General features: G+C 43.6%; 1 protein-coding gene across 1 annotated transcript in view; it reads left to right on the top strand.

The window, feature by feature from the left end:
• The window catches only part of LAMP1 (lysosomal associated membrane protein 1), a 54,521-nt gene that overhangs the window by 25,407 nt on the left and 11,772 nt on the right, over positions 1 to 17,342 (top strand). The window contains exons 2-6 of the mRNA XM_082248514.1: positions 139 to 257; positions 9,757 to 9,970; positions 10,067 to 10,228; positions 14,089 to 14,279; positions 16,970 to 17,092. Coding sequence (XP_082104640.1) covers positions 139 to 257; positions 9,757 to 9,970; positions 10,067 to 10,228; positions 14,089 to 14,279; positions 16,970 to 17,092 — 809 coding nt within the window. The remainder of the gene's footprint in view (positions 1 to 138; positions 258 to 9,756; positions 9,971 to 10,066; positions 10,229 to 14,088; positions 14,280 to 16,969; positions 17,093 to 17,342) is intronic.

The raw sequence follows: 17,342 nt of genomic DNA, 5'->3' as shown, positions 1-17,342 counted from the left end.
AGCTGAGTTCTCATTTTAGTCTTTTAGCCTACAACCTTGCAGAAACTCCCACCATGTCCTTTCTAAGTAAACTTTGTGTTGTCTTTTTGTCTATACGTTGTGATTATTTACTTCAGTTTACTTTTCTTATCCTTACAGGTTTTCTGCAATGTGTCACCTGTGTTACTTTTGAAGTCCATGATTCAGCTAACAAAACCTGCATAATGGCTGACCTCTCTGTTAATTTCACAGTTGAATACAGAGCTGGTACTGAACAGGTAATGTTTGCAATAGCAATGTTTTATATTGCATGTATGCTATTATTTTTGGACCGGTTCATACAAGTTTAGCTCTCATGATAAAATGACGCTGCGTAGGCAGAAACACAAGAACACAGTTGCTCCAAAAAGAGAAGCCACAGCCAAAATATTAGATCATTAAAAAGTGAACTATTGGTAAAAATGTGTCTACTAATGTAAAATATCGTTGCTCATGTTGCAGGATTGATTAGTACTTTTTGTTTGTTTTTCATCTTTTTCAAAAAAGAACTGCTTACAAAACTTTAGTGCTGGTTCACACACATGCGATGTCGCATGTGATTCATAGCGCAATGCTCTGCAAATCACATGCGATGTCTGTGCATTGCAAATTCAGCCATACAGATTGAATGGCTGAATAAGCATCGCATGCAGACCAAAGTCACACAGAACCCTTTTTTGGGTCCGCAGCAGAATCTGATCGCATGAGTGTTCACACGCAATGCGATCCGGTTCATGTCCGAACTGACAGTTGGCACTGAGCTATTCAAACTGATCTGGGGGTGTCGTTACTTTGTTTTGATACCCCCAGCAATTTGCCTATGTGAACTGCTTGCGAGTTGAGAGCAATGTGGGAACCCGCAGTGGATTCGCAGGATTCCCGCATCGCATGTGTGTGAACCGGCACTTAAAGTCCAAATGACATTTCAGTTTAAATCCAGTAAGTAAAACTTCCTGCTTTGCTATAATTTTAGTATGACTCTTACTAGTTCGCAATTTTTGTTTGTTCATGTCACAGATTTTGTTCCTCCATTTAGCTTGTATATACATGTTGATAGCACATTATTTGTATTGTTTCCGGTGTGAACTCTCAAATCTTTCCCGCTTTACTGTTTTTTGTATAGCGCTCTCTTGAAAGTTTACAGTAACAATATATTCCACACTATTCTGCAAAGTACATTTCAGGTTGCTTTTTAACAGAAAATATGCAAAGTCTGATGTCTTTACAAAATGGGCACAGCGGGAGTAGAAAAGCCTGTCTCCTGCCAACATGCTTCTGAGTGGGACCCATGCTCTGTGTGGAAGCAGTGGTCTCTGTAGTATTCAGACACTGCTGAGTTAAGCCCCGTACACACGTACCGATTGTCGGCCGTAAAGATTCGGCCGATGACCGATCGGCCGATTGTAGGCTTGTTAGTATGAGGCTTCGGACAGCCGACAGCGCACTTTCGGCCGAAAAGAATCTGTCGTGCAGGCATTAAAATTTTTGTTGGCCAACACCAGAACGGCCGATTGTTCGCCAGTCAGTACAGAATTCGGCCGACAATCAGCAGATTTGCAAGACTGGGCATGCTCAGAGAAGAAAAAACACAGGGAAAATTAACCATCACATGACATCACTTCTGCAGTCGGCGGACAAAATTCTTGTGCAGTCTTTTGCACTTTTCAGCGGACAGGACAGCCCTGGACAAAAGACGGCCGATCGGTCGGCCGACGATCGGTACGTGTGTACGAGGCATTAGTCTCTACAGTTGATAAGCTACCTGCTGAGAGCAAGGGTACATCCTCTGCTGCTTTCTGGCAGCAGACGGTCTTCTGTACCCTGTGGCTGTTTCTGAAGAAAACAAACTGGCAAGACTTTGCAAACCTTATGTTTTGATGCACCTGTAAAGTATTTAGATAATTTCAAGTGGTTCTAAAGCCTTAGGCCCCTTTCACACAGACGGACCATTCATATCTGCCTGTCCGTTTTTTTTTTGGCGGATCTGTACGTTCCTCCCATGCATCCCTATGGGGCATCGGATGTCAGCGGAGACATGTCCGCTGACATCCGATCCGTCCAGCGGATCGGATGAGAACGGACCGACGGTCCGTTCCCATCCGATTCCCCCATAGAGATGTATGGGAAATGACAGCTGTGTCTCCTCACATAGTGCGGAGAACAGCTGTCATCCTCCTGCTCAGCGAGGGATTGGCGGATCGATCCCCTGCTGAGATAAACTGAGTCCGTCCAACGGATGGGCTGTGTGAAAGGGTCCTTAAGGTTTTTCATCCTTTTGCATCAAGATGAAAAACCTATGTTGCAGCTGTCCCCCCAGACCCCTTATTTTCCTTACCTGAGCCAGTCCCATCCAGCGATGTGCACGATGGGCCCATTAACACCAATGGACTGCAGTAACCCATTACCATGATGTACATAACTTGCGTTGGTGTGCTGCAGTGCCATGCTTGTCTGCAGGAGCTTGACATTGCAGTCATTATCCACTGATTACAGGGACCATGCCGTAATCCATTGATCACAGGGGAAATGCTTTTGCAGGCTCCCGTGGGAAATAATAATTGGAACCGGTGTCGCAAATTATTTCTCTTCTACATCTATTCCTGTTACTGTGAAACTTTCTATCACTTTGTCCGGGTGATAGTGGTGACCATAACCATTAAATAGGATGAATCCTCTCAGGGGAGCTATGTCAGCCATAAAAGCCTGATGTTGGCAATCTGTGTTGCACTGACTACTTCTTGTCAGTTGTGTGATGGGCACTCTGCTAATGGTGATGCCATCTACTACCCATTAGGAAGCCAGCACATCATATCTCATTGAGGTTTTACTAAAATGCTGTGTCAAATATTCCAATTTTTCCTTGACACAGAGGTCACCTGATTGAGGTTCTAATATTTCCCCATTCTATCCAAAGCTTATAGCGGCATAGACTTTTTGCGTTTTTTTTTTATTTTTTTTTTTTGAAGCTGCTGTGTTTAGATGGGTAAAAAGCCTTCTCCTGAATGCAGAAGGATCTTATGCAGGGTAGGAGCGTTTTGACCGCTAGCCGCAGAAAAACGCAAATCATGGCAAAAAACGTGGTTTATGTTTTGCGGATTCTTGCAGCTGTGTTCATGGTAGGCTAGTGCACATGTAGCCTTAAAGTGCTAAAGTTCACAGGCTGCTAAGGGAGATAATATAAGACACTATCCTTGTAAGTTTAAAGTGATTTGTAAAGTCTTCTTCTTTTTTTATTATTATATCCCTTTCTCTTTCATTCATTGACTCACACAGCTCTTCATCTTCTTGACCATAGGGTTATACTGCCCCTAAAAGAGTAGGACACTAGGCAGAGAAAAAGCTTGAACATGCCTATAGGGCAGTCACTGGGGGTATACTCCCCTCTTCCTGTTATAGGTATTGTTTTTTTTTTTTTTTTTTTTACATGGAATATTTTTTCCTCTTGATTATTTTGTTCCTGTGAGAGCTACAATCAAGTGCTGGAATGGGCAATGAACTGGATAATATAGATCCTTAGGGTCCCCCCAGTCCATCCAGCAAGCGCGTGCTGACCGCAGCTCCGCGCTAGGTCAGCCGCAGCATAGCCCCACTGGATAGGGGCTGGCCTGTGAGTTAAACGTCTCACAAGGGCGGATACGAACTGGCTGCGGCCTGAGTTGCAGCGATTTCCTCCTGGCCGACAGCACTCGCATTACGATTGAGCGGTATCCTGTCCAGAGTGGTGCCTACCCTGTTCCTGGTGTGGTAAGTTGCTAACCCCCCCCCCCCCCTCCCCCCCGCCACCCCTGGAGAGTTTTGGGGTGGGCGTGGGCCCCTCCCTGGGATGGTCAGACCCCCAGGTTCCCATCCTTCCTTCTGTTTTTAGTGAGGGTACCCTGCCTGCGCTTCCACGTCACAGTGGGCGGCCCACTTTTTAGGGGGCTATGTCCTATTATGCTCTCCATGGAGTGCTCAGTGTGACCCCCCCCCCCTCCCCATGTTTTTTTGTGGGGCCCGATAGTTGGTCCACTGGGGGCCCTTGGCTGGCGTCCCCTTTACGGGATCGCAGTTGGCGGCCTCCCCTGATTGTTTGTTTGTTTTTTGGGGTAAGCTTTGTATATAGCGATCATGATTAGTTCTAGCCCTCTCTACTGTGCACATTCCAGGGGTGAAAAAATGGCAGCGGACTATCTCAGACAACAGGCGTTCGACCACGGAGAATGGTCTCTTCATCTGGAGGTGTTTTATCAGTTGTGTCTCCGGTGGGGTTCCTCCTCTCCAGCTTCTGCTGAGACTACTACACAGGATTGAGGCAGAAGGAATTCCGGTCATCCTAGTGGCTCCAGACTGGCCTCGTCTGTCTTGGTACACCAATCTGGTACGGCTGGTCGCCGATGCTCCTTGGAGACTCCCTCTCGGGGTGGTGGTTGGTTCCAAGAGGCTCTGGCCTGGTAAGTCGAGAGCGCTTTCCCCAGGGACCGCAGACAAGCCCACTTCGCTTCACGTAGCCCAGATCGCCTGGGACGGTACAGGATCTGCTTTCACAGGGGGTCATTGTACCTGTTCCGTAATCGGAATGTTCTCAGGGGTGGTGTTCAAACCTATTTACTGTTCCCAGGAAGGAAGGCAAGGTCCGTCCAATCCTGGACCTCAAGGCCTTTAACGGTTTTGTGCGGGTTCAGAAATTTAGAATGCAGTCCATTCGCACGGTAGTGGCATCCCTTCATCAAGGGGATTTCCTGGCCTTTATCGATATCAAGGACGCTTGCCTTCATAGCCCAATATATGTCGGGCGTCAGCATTTTCAACAGGGAAAATCCTTTCTCCCCCTGCTCTGGGGGTTTGGACTCTGGAGTCCAGCAAGCCAATCAATATCCTGAAAATTCGGGTGATCAGGCTTTGCCTGACCCAATAGACAGTTCATCTGCAGGGGCGCCCGGTACAGATTCAATCAGACAATGCCACAGTCGTGGCATATGTTAATCATCAAGGGGGCACCCAAAGTTTCCTAGCGGCCTGGGAAGTAGCCGGCATTCTAAGGTGGGCAGAACGGTTCGTTCCAGCAATCTCTGCTGTGCATATTCCAGGGGTAGAAAATTGGTAGGCGGTCTACCTCAGTTGGCAGACGGATCAGGGAGAATGGTCTCCTCCACTAGGAGATGTTTCATCAATTGTGTCTCCGGTGGGGGACTCCCGATGTGCACTTGTTGGCCTCTCATCTCAACAGGAAGGTGCAGAGGTTCCTAGCAAGGTTTCGGGATCCTCTGGCCAACGCCGCAGACGCTCTGGTGGTTCCTTGGGGCCAGTATAGTCTGATGTACGCATTTCCGCCAATAACTTTTCTGCCAAGATTCCTGCGAAGAATCGAGGCAGAAGGGATTCCGGTCATCCTAGTGGCTCCAGACTAGCCTTGCAGACCTAGTACGGCTGGTTGCTGATTTTTCCCTTGGAGACTCCCTCTGAGAAGATCTGTTCACTCAAGGACCAATCTTCCATCCTGCTTTACAGTCGCTGGCTTTAACGGCTTAGCTGTTGAAAGCCAGGTGCTGAAGGATAGAGGGGTGTCTGAAGTTAGAAAATCTACTTCTAGGAAGATTTATCGAGTCTGGAGGGCGTACGTACGTCTCAGCGGAGTCTCCCACCCCCGTTCCTTTTTCGGTGTCCAGTGTTTTGGAGTTTCTCCGAAGAGGTGTAGATCAGCGTTTGGCCTTGGGTACCATCAAAGGCCAGATTTCGGTCCTGGCAATTTTTTCTTTCAGCGCCCGTAACCTACGAATTCCTTAGTTCAATCCTTTTGTTCAGGGGGTCTGCCACCTGGCTCCCCAATTTGAGGTCACCGTTGCCTCAGTGGGACCTCAATTTGGTGCTGTTAGTTCTTCAGAAACCATCTTTTGAAAATATTTGCGTGGCTCCTCTGCTTACTCTTGTCCCGGAAGGTAGCCTTCTTGATGGCTATTACTTCTACGTGCAGGTTGTCCGACAAAACAACGCAGCCAACTCTTTCAACCTATCTGGTGGTTCAGAGACAAGGTGGTGCTTCGTCCCTGCCAGCTGTTCCTTCCTAAAGTTGTCTCTGGTTTCCATTTAAATGAAGACATTGTGTTGGCTTCCTTGTGGCCTAAGCATCCTAAAGAGATTGCCCGAACCGAAGAATGTAAGGAAATCAGGGTGTACCTGGTGGCGACTGAGTTGTTCCGAAAATCGGATTCTCTTATTTGTCCTTACGGATTAACCCCGTAAGGGGCTGGCTGTGTCTGCTGCGACTATTTCCAGATGGATCAGGCAGACGGTGGTGCAGGCATATTCCATTAAAGGTCAGGATCCTCCCTTTCCTGTTAAGGCCCGTTCTACGTGGGCGCTTGGTGCCTCTTGTGGGCCTTCTGTTATCAGGCGTCGGTAGTGCAGGTTTGCAAGGCGGCCACCTGGTCGACCGTGCACACTTTCACAAAATTTTAGAAGGTGGATGTGTTAGCATCTGCGAATGCTTCTTTTGGCTGCAAGGTCTTGCAGACCACTGTTGGAGAGGATTAGTCCTCTTTGAGGGTGTATTGGTTTGTCAGGTGATCTCCAGTGGCTCCTGGTTGAGCTCCTGTTTTACCTGGTTGGCTATGTTTAGCCTTTGGGAAGTGGTTCTTGCTGTGTTCTTCCCATCCCTCATGTTTGACACTGCTTTGGGACATCCCAAGGGTCAAGAATATTTGGAGCTGAATGAAAAAGAGAATTGGATTTTTTTTCCGTAAAATCCTTTTCTCTGATGTTCCTTGATGGACACAGCACCCGCCCCTCTATTAAGTTGGGCTTTATGTTGTTCTGACACTGCTTGTTACCAAACTGAAGACCTATAGCAGGAAGTAGAATTATACCTCCTGGGACTGCCCTATAGGCGTAGTCAAACTTTTTTCTGCCTAGTGTCCTACTCCTGTAGGGAACAGCATGAACCCAAAAAGGTCAAGAATATCTGGAGCTGTGTCCGTCGAACATCAGAGAAAAGGATTTTACGGTAAGAAAAAAATCCAGTTTCTCTTCCTTACAGTAAAATCCATTTCTCTGATCATGGACTAACACCGCACCCACCCCTCTATGGAGATGGATTTTTTCCTTCTTACACTGCTTGTTGCAAAGCTGAATACCTATAGCAGGAAGTGGCAGTGGACTGCCCTATTGGCATGTTCAAGCTTTTTCTCTGCCCGGTGTTTTTTTGGGGGTTAAAAATAACAAACATGTTATACTTGCCTGCTCTTTGCAGTGGTTGTGCACAGAGCAGCGCAGATCCTCCTCTTTTCGGGTCCCTCTTCGGTGCTCCTGGCCCCTCCCTCCTGTTGAGTGCCCCCACAGCAAACAGCTTGCTCTGGGCGCACCTGAGCCGAGCCACAGCGGAAGAGATGGGGGACTTGAGTCACATGACTTGACTTAAGTCACCAGTTTGAGGACTTGAGACTTGCTTGACTAAAATTATTAAAAGACTCGACTTGACTGACTTGGTATTCATGACTTGAGACTTGACTTTGACTTGAGACATATGACTCGAAATGACTTTTAAGTTATTAAATATTTGCATTTTCTCAAGATGTGTTAAAGCAAAATTAATGTGCCTGTTAAGTTTCTGACACCACAGTCTCACTTAAAACACCTCAGTGTGTTCTGATTTTTAGGACCCTGGCTGTTTAACAATGGAAATACTTAACATGTTTTTAGTGACTGTGGTGTTTGAAACATGACCGGGCGAAGGATTTCGAGCTGTTTGGGCATTCAAAGTGTTTCTTTAATATGCCAAGAAAAAAGCACTAAGCAGTTTTATTAATGTTGAAAATAAAACAAAACCTGTCCTGACCACTGACTTTTAACTGATTTAAAGGAGAAAATTGGGGTAGAACAGTATTTTGACTTGCTTGACTTCTAGCAGGGACTCGACTTGACTTGCTTGCTTTTCGCCACAGTAACTTGGGACTTGCTTGAGACTTGAAGGTTAAGACTTGAGACTTGCACATGTGTGACTTACTCCCTTGTCTGCACAGCGGTGTGTCCATTCAGACACTGAGCCCTGGCCTGGCACCAATCCCTTTCTCTCCTCGGCTGGCTGAATGACTTTGACAACAGGAGGAGCCAATGGCGCCACGCTGTCTCAGCCATCGAGGAGGGGGAGTCCTGGGCAGCGAAGACACTCCTGCAACATTGCTGGATCTGGATGGGGCTCCGATAAATATTAGGGAGGGCTTGTGGACACAGGCGTTTCTTCTCTTAATACATAGAATGCATTAAGATAAACTTTCTGTTTTACAACCACTTTAACTCTTTTGTCTCTCCCTGGAAGCAGAGTTTTTCCTGTCGCCTCTCCTCCTTTTCTCTCTCTCTCTGTTCCCTTAGCACAGTCTGTGTCATTCTTGTTGCATCCTTCCTCCTCCAGCAACAGTACATTTTAAAGTGGTCAGCTGATCAGCCTCTAGTGGCTCGGATTTTAGACACCGTTCAGAGTTTAGAGAGCAACTGAGCGTGTGTGGAGCAGGATGGAACAGTACATTACTGGATTTAAACCAGTATAGGCTCTTTAAAGTTTCACATAGATTTTTTTTTTCATGCTGACCTCTTTTGCATGTATAGTGGTCTGTGTGTGTGTATGTATATCCTATCAATTTTTTTTATTTTTTTTAAGTAGAGACCCTAGAGAATAAAATGGCAGTCGTTGCAATATTTTTATGTCGCTTAGTATTTGCGCTGTGGTCTTTTAAACACATTTTCTTTGGAAAAAATACACTTTAATGAATTAAAACCGTAACGTTATCCCATTTTTCGTTTTTTTTGTGAAAGATAATGTTATGCCGAGTAAATAGATACCGAACACGTCACGCTTTAAAACTGCACGTGCTCATTTAATAATGGCGACAAACTACGGTACTTTAACCACTTGCCGACCTCCAGCAGTACATATACTGTGGCAGGTTGTCTCTATTGCGAGAAACGATGTACCTGTACTACGTTTCGTGCAATAGCCAATGGTGTGTGCGCTGATTGGCCAGAGGGGAAGCCAATCAGCAGTGCGATGTCTGCCGGCTACCCTCGATCACTCCCCATAGAGACAAAACAGCGGTCTGCCGATTTGTAAACAAGGCAGACCGCTGTTCTGTCAGAGAGGAACACAGGGATCCTGTGAAGTGGTAAATTATCCATAGGTGATGCTTTAAAAGCCATTGTAGGTTACCAGTTTTTAGATTTAAACTGACGTTTATAGTGATTTCTTACATGTGTGGTGTGATCACTGTTTAAATATGCTTGGGGGGACAGACCTGTGCGTCCACCACTGCGTGTGAGCACAGAGTGACGAAGGTGCTTTTAAAAACAACAACTTTTTAAACAGTTTTTAAAAAAAAAAAAAAAAAAAAAAAAAACACTGATCAGTGGATTCAGGGAGGATGCCTCTGGCAATCGAGAAGAACTGATCCATGTGTGGCCTGATTCATCTTGCTGATTACCAGTGACTTCTATAGCTTTTATAGATTTCCTTGCCACGCATCGGCAATGAAAAGCTGATAATGCAAGTGGGTCCCCTGGTGTGTGTGATTCCTTTTTTTTTTTTTTTTTCTCTTTACAGCTTTCTTTCATTTACAAGGTTTTAGTATGTTTGTATTGTTTGGTAATGCGGTATTAGTTGCCATTTAGCCCCTCTTTCTTTACTGTTTTAGACTAATGTCCATATTAAAGTAAAAGCTACATAATTTTAAAAATGCTGTTTTACTTATTTACTTTTTCTGATTGTTTGTTTAGAAGAACGTGACCTTTGAGTTGCCAGACAATTCGATTGCAAGTTCAAACAGCACTTGTGGCAACGAAAAAGAAGCACCACTTCTAGTTATTGTGTTTGGAAATAATTCCCTCAGCATAAATTTCACCAAGACTGCTGCACAGTATCAAGTTGATGAGCTGGTGTTTACATATAATCTTTCCGACAAAGTTACTTTCCCTGGGGCATCTGAAAATGGTGAGAAATTGGTTATTTTGTGATGCCAAGTTGTAGCAGTGCAATTATTTAAATACACATCACATGACTATATCTGATTTTCATCTTGTCTTTCAGGAACTAAGGAAGTAGCTACGAATAAAAGTGAAATTATTGCCAAAACAAACTCTGTGTATCGTTGTAACAATCCACATCGTCTCAGTTTGGGAAACGTCACCCTCACATTTTATGCTGTCAAGTTGGAAGCATATCTTACCAGTAGCACATATAGTAAAGATGGTAAGACTTTTCTACTCTTGGTCCTATAACTCTGTTTAATAGATTTGTCTTACATTATATTTCTTTTTGTATGAATATTATGTAGTTTTTCATTAAGCAAGCAGGTAAAGCTTTAGGCTTTTTTTTTCACAAAGTTGGTTTTTTAGTTTTCAGCTTTCCTAAAAGAAGCCTGTCTTTGCAGTGCTTAGTTGTTCAAGCTGAATGAGTCATAGGGATGCTTCTGCTATGCCTTCTCTTTTTAATAAAACACATACTTGTCTTGGAATCCTTCATCAGCTATTACATGTTTGCAAAAGCAAGCAAAGCCATTTGCATTAAGATCTACTATCATAATTGTAAATAATTGGTGCAAGCACAGGCACTACAACCCCCAAATATTACTTTCTCACATTCTGGCCTTCCTACAATCTGGACTCGACCAGAACGTGGCCATAAAGGTTGTAAACCTTTACACATACCAACTGAAGTGACTAGCCTCAGGCATTAGACTTTTTCCCCCCCTCTGTTTCCACCTGATGAGCTGGCCAGCAACACACCTCATGTATTAGAGTGCCCCCACACTGGATGAATGAGAAAAGGGGGCACAGCAGACAGCAGCATTGTTAGTCTGGGGACAGGGTAGTGATAAATGTATTAGCAGATTTAAGTACACTAACAAGCTGAAGCAAAACTCCAGCTCACTTCATAATTTGTTACAGTATCGGTTTTTTACTTTTTTTGGATAAAGGTTTTACATGAATAAAAAGCTGACCATTGTAAGCTTCCCTGTCAATTGTTTGTCTCATCCCTGTAAACTGATACATATGGAAGAGCGCTTGAAAAACTGATTTACTGGCCAGATCACCAGCTGAAAATAAAGGAAAGTGAGTTCATAAAAGAGAACTAATGCAGGCATCACATCTTAGAATTGGTAACCTGCAATATAATGTTTGCTTGTGAGTTTTACTGCTTTAAATACTTTTAAAGGACCGATCTCTTTGTCCTTTTTTCAAAAAATCCTACCCTGTTAATAATCGTAATAAATAAAAATCTTTTGTTCAAGGTGTTTAGATCCAAACCTCCCTTACAGCCTTACCCGACATTTGATCTAATGGTAGTTTCTTTCTAGCAAGTACTTTATGCCCAATTTCTCTCAAGGCCACTGAAACTCGGCATCCCTTCTGCGTGGGGCATGCTGACTTGATCTCTGGAAATCCCATGCGTTCATTTTCCTTGGCCCACTTCTTCATTACTGATGGTTAAGGGAATCTGGATGGTGGAGGAATCCAAAGTTCCAATAAACCTATTTGAGCTCAGAGCGATTTGGCTGCTTCTTGAATATTGGATGTCATTAGGGACTTCCAACAAGGGTTCAGTCAGCCAATGCCATGATCGTGGTCTTTATCAGCCATCAGTGGCATAAGAAGTTCAGCAGCTGAAAAGAAAGTGGAAAGTAGTATGACCTGGCTGAAGTGCCACATTCCAGCCTAGAACACGGTACACATTCTAGAAAATTTGGCAGATCAGCTTCCTCAGCCATCAGTGTCTGGATCAAGAAGAGTGGTCCTTTCACCCAGAGGTTATTTAGCAACTCTGTTGCAAGGACACTGGACGTGGACCTGTTAACATTCCAGTTCAACAACAAACAGTTTATCACCAGGTCCAGAGATCCTTGCGCTTGCACAGTGGATACTTTGGTGACTCCTTAGGATCAGTTTGATCTATGCGTTTTCCAGAGCAATCCAGAATCGGAGGGCATTCAGTGATTCCTGTGGCACCAATCTGGCCCAGGCGGGTTTGGTACTCAGACATACTTCCAGCTTCTGGCAGGCTCCCCTTGTTTACTCCTGGATCACATAGACGTTCTGTCTAAAGACGGTCTACCATCCTGCTTCTCGTCGCTGTCTTTCACAGCCTGGCAGTTGAAGCACAGGTCCTGAGGAACTGAGGCTTATTGGATTCAGTGATCCTGACACTTCTCCATGCTAAGAAGTAAACTTCTCTCACAATATACCATTGCACATGTAAGCCTACTTTACATGGTGCAGACAGAGAAACATTCATACTAGACTATACTCTGTGGGATGTACACAGGCTTTTCTCCAGCCGGGTCTTAATCTGCATCTGGTCTTGAATTACCCTCAAGAAACAAATTGCGGCCTTGGCTATCCTCTTCCAGAATCCTTTCACCTCTCATTGATGTCATGGGATCTCAGTCTGGTACTTGTGGCGCTTCAAAAGCCTCCCTTTGAACCTATGTGGGATATTCCCCTTGCAGAGCTCACCTGGTAAGATTTTGTTTTTTTTTTTTTTTTCATGTTGCCTTCATTTCTGCTAGGTGAGTATCAAAGTTGATGGCATTGTCTCGTAAGGAATCTTTCCTGATCTTTCATAAGATTGTCTCAAGACCTAAGGCTTTCTTTCTGCACAGTGGTCTCCTTTCACCTCAACCAGGTCGTCATGCCATGTTTCTGTTCGGATGCTACACACCCTAGAGAAGTCTCTCTTCCCTGCTTGGATGTGGTTCATGCTGTACAAGTTTACCTGTTGGCTATACTTTGATTTCCCTTTTTTTTTTTTTTTTTTTTTTTTTTTTTGTCACCATGAGGGCTCTCACTGGACAGACATCCTGTTTCTCGCTCCACCATTACTTGGTGGATTTATGAAGTCCCTTTTTCAACCCTTTTTCTTACAAGGTAAGGTTCCTTGCTTTCCTGGTAGAGCCCACTCCGCTAGGTCTGTGGGAGTTTCTTGGGCCTTTCAGCATCAATGTTCTTTTTTGCTGCCACATGGTCCTCTGTTAGCGTAACTGCTAAATTTTACTGGGTGGATGTTAAGTCTCTGCTGATGTGGCCTTTTGCTCTAAGGTTCTACAAGCAGCTGTCTAGTTGGGGGTCTTACACTCTTGCTTGTATTTGTTTATGCGCTTGTTGATAGATTGAGGTGTTTCCCACCCCTCCTTCTAATCCCTTGTTTCTTGATATGCATATACTTAATCTGGACCCCATTTCTTTCATTCATTGATGGACACAGCTCCTGATCTTCTTGACCATTGGGTTATACTGCCCCCTACAGGAGTAGGACACTACGCAGAAAAAAAAAATGACTACGTCTATGGGCAGGCCCAGGAGGTTTTTTTCTGCCTAGTCAGGAGTAAGGACCTAGTTCCTTGCTGGAATCCTTGGTCCTGGCAATTTTTTTTTCTTTTTAGATAGATTCTGGTGAGCCAGTTTGGGGTGATTGGTGGAAGCGGCACACAGGTTTTTTTTGGCACACACCTTTCACAGATTTGTCGCACAGAAATTTGTTTGCACTTTGTTGGACCTTCTTTGGGATTTTCAGAAACATTAATGAACGGATATCCCTTACGAATTTTGTGGACTTTTTTAACACTTATTTATTTCACTGGATTTTTGCACTTACATGAATTGTTTATTTTTTTTTTTTTTTACATTTGATATTTTGATAATTTTTATTTCAAATTTTGCACAGATTTGATAGGTTATATTTGTCAACAGGATTATTGCACTTGCACTTTTGGGTGAGAGTTTTTAGGATACTATAATACAGAAAGGTAGTTTTGCGCTGATTTTTACTTTTTTTTTTTTTTTTTTTTTTTTTTCATTAACTATAACACATTATAGTATTGCCTAATAACCCCAGAGCCATAGATTATTTTTGGCGCCAGATCAACTTTTATTACACCTACTTGTAATATGAACTTTACCCACAGAAGGCCCTATATGTGCTCTGCTGCAGAGGCCATTACCAAGCATGTCACACTAGTCTTGCTTGATGGGGAAATAAATGGGAATATGACAATTATTTTAATGAACTCAGGCGATTATTTATGCTTTTTTTTCATGCTTTCATTTATATAGAATCTCGCTGCAGTGAAGATCCTGCTCCCACCAGTGCTCCCACCAGTGCTCCAGCTCCTTCGCCAACCACTGTGCCAGTTAAACAACCAGAAGTTGGGGAATATAGAGTTAATGGAAGTGCTGGGGCAGCTTGTTTATTGGCCAAAATGGGCTTGCAGCTTAATCTCACCTACCTCAAACCGGATGGTAAAGTAAGTATCGAAAGACTGGATATATGTCTTAATGTGAAGTCATGACATCTGTATTTAGCACTCCCAGAGTGCAGCAATCGGGGGGGGGGGGATTTAAGGGCCTTCTAAGAAACGTATTCTTTATAAATGGAATGTGTAGTCTTTTTTGGCACAAAAAGAGAACCATTTAAAAAAAAAAAAGAAACCATTTTAATCCGTGATTGCTACAATGCATAAAAATCACTAACATACCAAAAGCATAAAATATAAACCCACTCCTATTGTAATAGTATATGTACATGGATACTATAACATGGTAACCATTGCAGCAGTTCCAAAAGTATTTGGTATTGCTGCACAGGAATAAATGTAATAAATTATTTCACTACTGTCCATTTCTTGAGCTAATTGTATCCAATTTTGAGGTGGTACTAGTAGACTATGTGGAAATTATTTAAGTTATTGCTTTGGGTAGGAATCCATGGGGATCACGTTTTTATATTAACTTCTATACCTTACATTTTCACCCCCTACCTGCCCAGGCCAATTCCGCGTGATTATTGCACAGGTGTGCCTTAGGCTGGCCACACTGAAAGGCCACTCTAAAATATGCAGTTTTATCACACAGCACAATGCCACAGATGTCGCAGGTTTTGAGGGAGTGTGCAGATGGCATGCTGACTGCAGGAACATCCACCAGAGCTGTTGCCCGTGAATTGAATGTTCATTTCTCTGCCATAAGCCTTCTCCAAAGGCATTTCAGAGAATTTGGCAGTACATCCAACCGGCCTCACAACCACAGACAATGTGTAACCACACCAGTCCAGGACCACCACATCCAGCATCTTCACCTCCAAGATCGTCTGAGACCAACCACGCGGACAGCTGCTGCAAAAATCTGTTTGCATAACCAAAGAATTTCTGCACAAACTGTCAGAAACTGTCTCAGGGAAGCTCATCTGCATGCTCGTCGTCCTCATCGGGGACTCAACCTGACTGCATTTCGTTGTAACCTACTTGAGTGGGCAAATGCTCACATTCGATGGCGTCTGGCACTTTGGAGACGTGTTTTCTTCAGGGATGAATCCCGGTTTTTACTGTACATGGCAGATTTCAGACAGCTTATATGGTGTCATGTGGGTGAGCAGTTTGCAGATGTCAACATTGCGGATCGCGTGGCCCATGGTGGCGGTGGAGTTATGGTATATGGGCAGGCATGTGTTATGGACAATGAACACAGGTACATTTTATTGATGGCATTTTGAATGCACAGAGATACTGTGATGAGATCCTGAGGCCTATTGTGCCATTCATCAAAGACCATCACCTCCTGTTGCAGTATGATAATGCAGGGCCCCATGTTGCAAGGATCTGTACACAATTCCTGGAAGCTGAAAACATCCCAGTTCTTGCATGGCCAGCATACTCACCAGACATGTCACCCATTAGGCAGGTTTGGGATGCTCTGGATCAGCATATACAACAGTGACCCAGGTCTTGCCAATATCCAGCCACTTCACACAGCCATTGAAGAGTAGTGGACCAACATTCCACAGGCTACAACAATCCACAACCTGATCAACTATGCGAAGGAGATGTGTTGCACCGCGTGAGGCAAATGGTGGTCACACCAGGTACTGACTGGTTTTAGTCTCCCCCCCCCCCCCCCCCCCCCCCCCAAAATACAGTAAAACTGCACATTTTAGAGTGACCTTTTACTGTGACCAGCCTAAGGCACACCTGTGCTATAACCTTGCTGTCTAATCAGCATCTTGATATGCCACACCTGTGAGGTGGATGGATTATCTCAGCAAAGTGCTCACTAACACAGATTTGGACAGATTTGTGAACAATATTTGAGAGATTTAGGCCTTTCGTGTGCATAGAAACTCTTAGATCTTTGAGTTCAGCTTATAAAAAATGAAGGCAAAAACAAGTGTTGCGTTTTTTTTGTTTTTTTTTTTTTATAATTTTTGTTCTGTGTGTGTGTGTATATGTATATATATGTGTGTGTGTATGTGTATATATATATATATATATATATATATATATATATAACTCTCAGCCCTGTTGTATTGACTGATTGACTGCCTTATTTCTTGAGGCCCTACATGTCAGGGTGGTACTACAAATACACCACCTAGGCAGGCTAGGGTATTTAGTATAAGACATTAAGAGGGTGGTGTCCAGTTTTTTTTTTTTTTTTCCCCCACATACTAACTCACCAGAGCAGTTAGTGTCATCAATTCATTGGTGTGACAGTGATCAGAGGCACATTCAATATAGAATAAATGGGGAAGGAGTTTCATAGGTTGGGGAAACAGATAAGGGAGTGAGCTAGTAGCTTGGTGGTGCAGTTGGTTAAGAAGGGACAAATTATTTAGAAAATGTTTAGAGGTATAGGTGGCAAGATTTGGATGGAAATTAGATATTAGGCCCGAGCCTAAGAGATATATATATATATATATATATATATATATATATATATATATATATAAAATTTTTGCTACTTAAGAGAGCCTGGAGTTACCAGATGCCAGAGTGTAGGGATACGCTTTTCTTCCGAATGTAGGGGCAGACTTATGGCTCACTTTTCCCATTCTGTTACAAACTTTAAATCGTACTGTAGTGGATTTCCCTAAACCCTTCACTACTCCTTACAAAACACAAACAAGGATTTGGCTATACATACTTGCATTTTTCTCTTTCAGGTGGCCTTTAAGGAAATGAATATTGATCCGAAAAACATTAATGTTGGTGGCAACTGCTCTAATCACTCAGCAGCTCTGATCCTTTTCTCTAAAGAAGTTTACCTCTTGTTCAACTTTACACTGGCAAGTATAATAGCCACTAAATATGTTTTGGCTTTGTGTTATTTCTGTATGTACTATTACTAGAAAAATATCCCATTCTACCTAGACCTCTTTAAGGACAGCGCTTCCTACAAATTCCACAAAATACTATGTCAATCTTATAAAAGAAGGTTACTCCCCACAGCTCTTTTTTTTAGTTTTTCTTCCAGCATGGCAGGAGCACTGCAGGAACTGTGCGGGAGCTGTGTTTTTTTTTTTCTTGCCTGTCCCA

The sequence above is a fragment of the Pelophylax lessonae genome (assembly GCF_965119305.1).
Source record: "Pelophylax lessonae genome assembly, chromosome: 2".
NCBI lineage: Eukaryota > Metazoa > Chordata > Amphibia > Anura > Ranidae > Pelophylax > Pelophylax lessonae.
Note: the sequence above shows the minus strand (reverse complement) of the source record. Positions and strands in the feature narration are given on the sequence as shown.